Raw genomic sequence first — 6,266 nt, forward strand, 5'->3', positions numbered from 1 at the left:
ACAGGGAATGAAAAGTGATCTTACGCAAGGCCAAGATTTTTAATATCTCCAGCCCCACGAGTTGGCTGCTTCCCCCAGCAACTGCTGCAATACCAGACCTTGCAGGAGCCTGTCCTGTGGGTTAGCAGGGGATTACACATGGCAGAAAACCCTTTACTATGGTAAAATGGCAGACAGAAAATATATCAGCTCTGCCAGATGTGTTGTCTAGGAATGCCAAAGGCAGGCAGATCCCTGGCTGGTAACATTTCCCTCCTAAGTATTTAGCTACTTGTGGTGTGATGTTTTGATCCCCCCTCCTGATCTTAGCTCAGAATAATGAACACCAGGCCAGGCACAAGCTTTCACACAGAGCTGCTGTAATTCATAGAACAAGACAATCACTTTTAAATACCCAGTTATCAGGGATCTGCTGCAGCAGGCCCCAGGGTGGTCTGAAAAAACAAACTCCCGAACGCTTCAAGGATTTCAATTTTTATTGGACATTGTGAGATCAATAAGAAAAAATAATTTGTACAGCTTTGTGATATAACCATTGCTGCTGAAGAGTAAGGCTATTTGTCATGAGACCTGATGCAGTCAACAGCATCTTCCTAGCAGGACCCACTCTGAGGAGCAGATGATGTTCTCCACTCACCCTGTCCCCCAGCAGCACCTTGGGCAGGTCCATGTAGCCTCACAGCAGCACAAATGGGGTTTCCCAGACACTAAGGGTGAGCAGCCTGTGAACGGCTCACTGCCAGCTGCAGGATCAGTCTGGTACAGTGGTTACTGACCACCTGCCTTGCTTCTCCCTCCCCCAGTTCCCTCTTTCCTCTCTGCCTCCTCACAAGGTCACCTGGCCCATGTTCAGCCCGTCCCTCCCTGCAGAGGCTGCTGCACAGCAGCCCAAGGAAAGAGCTGTCTGCAATACAGAGCTGACCTGATACTTACTATTTTTGAGGCCTTTGGTGACAGCAGCTGGCAGGAGCTGATTTGTGACACCAGCCGGGGGAACCAACCAGGACAATTTAGGAAGTAATCCGGCAGCTTTCAGCTGGCAGAGTGAGTTAACCCTTTCTAACCAAACCCAGATGCTTCAGAGTGATTGTAGAGCAGCAGCTACAGATATTGCTCTAGCACTGGGGCACCCACTCCATAGGATGGGCAGAGCTAGAAAAGAGGCTTCAGTTTTACGGGGAATTTTTGTTAAGCTTTTTGCCTTTGATGATATTTAACAGTTTTAAAAAAAAAAAAAACAAAAAAACAAACAAACCAACAGCCAGATGCTAGGACAAAAGGTTGAGTTTCCACAGCAGCAGTGAGACTTCCTCAGACTGGGAAAAATTCAAGTTGGCCCCATCAGTATCTCAAACTACCATCTCTTTGCTGTCAGGTGGGTAAAATGCCAGACCAAGAGAAATTTTAGCACTGATTCAGCCCCTAAGGGGAGATGAGAATTTAGATATCAGTAAGAGTTAAAGACTGTATCATCTGTCCTAATACATGAAATCAAGACAATAATCTTAAATCAACTGGAAAAAAAAGAAATCAAATTGAAAGACTCTTGGCAGAAACAGGGGTAGTTGTACCACGATGGGTTGGTGACCTGCACGGTACCAGTGCCAGCAAACAGACCTGGCTGCTGGATCCCACTCCTGGACCAATATCAATCAATGTTTCTTATTGATCCTTAAACACTTCCCCTAGAAGCTGACTCAGGAACTTGCAGCATTGCCAGCACAGCATTCAGCCATCTGATGAACATTCCCATAGTCACAGCCAGAGAGAACAGAAACACAGCAGGAAAACAAGCTGGGCATGGTGGGTGAGCTACGTGGCCAGCTGTGAGCTGCCTTCCCCACAGAGGCCCTGAGTGTGCAGCCACATCCCAGGCACCCAACGTGGGGCAGCACAGGACACTTTGCAGTTAAACGAAGGAGGGCAACAGGGAAATAATGTGGTAATAAAAAAGAAAACTAGGAAAAAAACACAACTGTTTTCAGCATTGTAAAAAAATAAAAATTAAAGCAATCTTTCTGACTTCCTGTGCCTATGCCCTGCAGGTCTCCTAAGCACCCCAAGAGACACTGCCCCTTTTTCTGGTAAGTGATACAGTGCACACAGTATTTCTGAAGGAGTTCCATAAACTGTAGTGCAAGCAAACAGAAAATAAATACAATCCAAACATTCCCTCTTGTGAAAGAACATTAACTGCAGTAAAAACTAGCTTGCTTTGTAACTGAAGTCAGCTGCAACTTGTTTTAATAGATGAAAATTTGAAGATGTGTTTCACAGCATAACTGTAGAATAATTTACACTGCATCGCCAATTCACAATTCAGTCATTTTCATTAACAGTGTACAAAGAAGGTCCTTAGTTTTATATATATATATATATATATATATATATTTTATAAAGTCTGGAAGATCAATATAAATACTGCTCCAGAAATTAAAAAAAGTGTTTACATCCCCGACTTCAATATTACATCTCAGTGTCCTGGGTTATTATTATTATTATTATTATAATCTGTAAAAGTCTTAGCGGCGCAGAGGTTCAAGTTTTCGAAATTTCAGTGATGAGCTGGATGACAAAGCATCTTGGTTTGAAGAAGAATTCACTGTGTCTGGGGACTGGAACAGTACTCTACCACGATGATTAAATACATAAAAAGATGGATGGTTCCTTAACGTGTCAAACGTCCTTCAAAACAAATGCAGAAAGTCAAGGTTAACACCGCTTTAGAGCAGGGGGTTTAGGAGAGGCATTTTAGGGCACACCAATTTTTTACAGACAGAGAAGTATAAGCTCTGACTCTAAAGCTCTTGCTTGCTTTAGAAGATTCCTGAACCAAAACACAGAGGAAATAGAAAGACAAGTATAAAAAACAACAGCACAACACGCAGAGGCTGTGTGTCCCCAGCAGACAAACTTCACCTTCCCCCCTTGAACTCAGGGGCAGGCCTGTGAGTTCCTACCTGCACAGGTACCACACCTGAGGGCAGCTGCCACTTGTGTCAATACCTGGACACCGTTTCCTGACAGCTTTCCACCCCTTTCTGTGCCTGGTGCTAAGGGTTTGAGGTAAATGCTATTAAAACACCTCAATGTCAACTTGTTTTCTCTCCGTACTCCCCTATTTTTGGAAATGGCCAGAGAGGCCCTGTCTGCCCATTGCCCAATTTCACAGCCTTTCCAAAACCTGGGCTCAAAGTCCTTCTAAGTCCTTCAAATATTCTGCATTAAACAGTTCAGTGTGAGATTCAAATCATTCATATTTTTGAAAAGAAGCAGAGACAGAGACACCCTGCCTGAAGTCTGAGACCATCTCCCAACAGCACTTTGTGACTCTTACTCTGTGACATTTCATTCCTCTACCAACTCTGCACAGCAGGATTTTGGATGAGGAAAAGCAAGATGTTTATTTAATTTGTTCTAGTTATCTAACTCTCTGAAATTCAAGGCATTGTTGGGGTTCCCAGATGTGACTGCTCTCAGTGTTATTGTCTACAAGATGCATTTAAGAGGAACTGAGGCAGAGAGCAAGCTATTTCACTGTGTTCTGGTAGCAGATACAGATACTTTATGAAAAGAGGAAATAAAACATACTTATTTTTTAGTTCTGAAGTGGCATCCATGTCTTTAAATTCTCCTGCAATATGTACAATCCCATAGCAGGTAACTGCAAAGGCTAACAGAGTCTGAAGAACTATCTGCAACAGAGGGAAGGCAACACACACATTACTCCATATTATTCATATTTACACCCAAAAATCTCATCTTTCAAACAGGCTCTGCTGTGCTTTTCATTCAGGGGTGGGCAATTCAACCACAGGGAAACTGAGGCAGGGCAAGATGAAATACCCTGCACAGCACAGCAACGTGGGGACAGTACTGAGAGGATTCTCAGTTGTGGGCCCAGAACCAGAACTAGAACTGGCCCACATGGCTCCTCAGCAAGATCTTAGAAGGAAATACTGAGGGGAAACACTGAGGGATCTCATCCACTTCCCAAAAAAATCAGCAGCAGTGGTGGCAGCTGCTGCTGGGTCCCAGTGCTGTGCATGAGTGCTGTGGGTGTTTGATCTCCTCACCTCTCTGGTTAAGCAAAAATGGAACAGGTTATAATTAAAGTGGAGCATAAAAAACCCAGGAAAATTAAAGTTTTTTTTTTAAAAAACAACACCAAAACATCTTCCTGAATCAGGGTGTGCAGGGATGAAATGGGCACAGAGCCAGGGTGGATATACAAATGTCAGCCAAGAAAAGCCAGAGACAGGAGGATGTTTATGCTGCAGAGAAGGAGAGGACAAAAGCTCTCTGAGCTGCATTCAGGGAATTCCTGGATGAGATGCTTCGGGGCAGTTCTGCAGAAGGAAAGGGAGGTCTGAACCTGGGGTTTGTTCTCTCTGACAGGTCTGACACTGCAGGAAGTTGGGATAAGAAAACCCGATTCTTTTTGACAAAGGAAGCTCAAACAAAAATGCAATTTAAGAACTTTTACCCATCGTTCTTACCTATTACATAAAAAAAAACCACCAAAAAACCAAAAGCAATGAGAGAGCCTGAACTACCCACACAGCATTACACCTTTCAAACATTGTAAAAACTTTGACTTACATCTATGGGCAACGTTTCATCTTCCTTTTCTGTTAACCTCATATAAGAACGATCTACAAAACAGAACCACACGCCTGCATCAAACACGCTGCAAGACCAAATAACCAGCACAGCAACACAAATCCCCCCCAGACCCCCCAGGAACTTGCTCCGTGCCATGGGTCAGTCCCGGCCACCCCCAGCACCCGGGCTGCTCCCGGAGCCCCTCCGCTCCCCCGGGCATTCCCCGCTGGCCCTTCCCTCGCTGCCGGGAGGAGCGCGGCTGCGGGCACGGCAGATTCAAGGACTGAACCCGTGATGCTGCGCCCGCCAGCCCTCCCCTCCCCTCCCTGCCCCGGCTGCGGCGGCGCCGGCACGGGGCGAGTCCCGGGAAGTCCCCGGTTCTGCTCCCCTCGCTCGGCCCGCAAGGAGAGAGCCTCCCCCGGGGGCGGCTCGGCGGCGGGGATGGTGTTGATGGTGACGGGGATGGTGGTGATGATGGTGATGCCGCCGCGGTCGGGCCTGGCCCCCGCCCCGGACGGGGGTGACGGGGCCCGGCGGGCCGCCCCGCTCCCCGGCCCTCCTCAGAAGACGGCTCTGCCGGTGCGTCCCTGCCCGCCCCGCCCGCTCACTCACGCTGTGCCGCCGAGAAGGCCGCGTGGGCCAGGGCGAAGAGGCCGAGCCCCACCAACCCCTTCCACACCGAGGCGGCCGCCATCACCGCCGCCACTCGCCCCGCCGCCGCCAGGGGCGCCCGCCCCCCCCGGCGCCTGCTGATGGCGTCACGAGAGGGCGTGTCCGTAAAGGGGCGTGGTCTATGGCTCAAAGGGCGTGGCCTCCCCCGCCTTCCCACGCGGGATCGCGGCCATTGAGGGAATCGAAGGAGTTTGGGGGGGCTCCGGGAACTGGGCTCGTCCCCACGGATAAGAGCAGAGTGTGGGGCTACGGGGGCCTGGGGGAATCCCCAATTTCCAGGTGTTTAGCTTCAAAACTTGAGGAATCCATTGCAAGAAAAAATGGTGCCAAGGCATGCGCGGTGTGTGCAGGAACTGATGCTCCAACCCCAAATCAAGGCAAATCAAGGAAAAACCTGACAGTCCTGTATGGCCAGACCTACCTCCTTTGCCTCCGTACATCCTGGGTCTTTCATGCCCCTGAGGCACAAAGATTCAGAGCAGGAAAGCAATTCTTTGAGGCTGTTTTCAGCAGATCACCTTTAAACCGACCACTGGGGCATTTACTCCAGCCCTCACCCCACTGGCTACACGTTTCTTGGTAAATAGGGTGGGAAGTTTACACCGACCCAACCTTGGGGCTGACCATGGTTTCTGGCACATGGCCACAGGTGTCAGCACACTGAATGCACCACGAACCTGCAGGATATGCCCCTGTCCCAGCCTTGGAGTGCTGTGTGTCCCCCATCCCCCTATTAGCCTGGGACAGGGGTGGCCTGCAGCACACCCTTCCCCAGCAACCCATGGCTGTGCAAAGCCAAGACCTGTGCAGAAGTTCTGTCTTGGAGCAAGTCTGTATTGGGATTTTTTTTCCTCTTGCAAAACTCACTGCACTCCAGACATCTTCCTCCTTTTTGCACCTATGTAACCTGTTCTCCCCCTTCCAAACCCTTTCCCAGCACTCCCACAAGCATTCCCTCACACCTTTCTGTCCCTTACACCTCTGCAGCT

General features: G+C 48.7%; 1 protein-coding gene across 1 annotated transcript; it reads right to left on the reverse strand.

The window, feature by feature from the left end:
* Window positions 1–458: 458 nt before the first annotated feature.
* MMGT1 (membrane magnesium transporter 1) lies at window positions 459–5,359 on the reverse strand. Its single transcript, XM_071757683.1, has 4 exons — window positions 5,218–5,359; window positions 4,603–4,655; window positions 3,592–3,695; window positions 459–2,685 (listed from the first exon to the last, which is right to left on the reverse strand). Exons 1-4 carry the CDS (start codon window positions 5,297–5,299, stop codon window positions 2,523–2,525), a joined length of 402 nt encoding a protein of 133 aa, XP_071613784.1. The 5' UTR covers window positions 5,300–5,359; the 3' UTR covers window positions 459–2,522.
* Between the last annotated feature and the right edge of the window lie 907 nt (window positions 5,360–6,266).

This window comes from Heliangelus exortis, chromosome 14, assembly GCF_036169615.1.
Source record: "Heliangelus exortis chromosome 14, bHelExo1.hap1, whole genome shotgun sequence".
NCBI lineage: Eukaryota > Metazoa > Chordata > Aves > Apodiformes > Trochilidae > Heliangelus > Heliangelus exortis.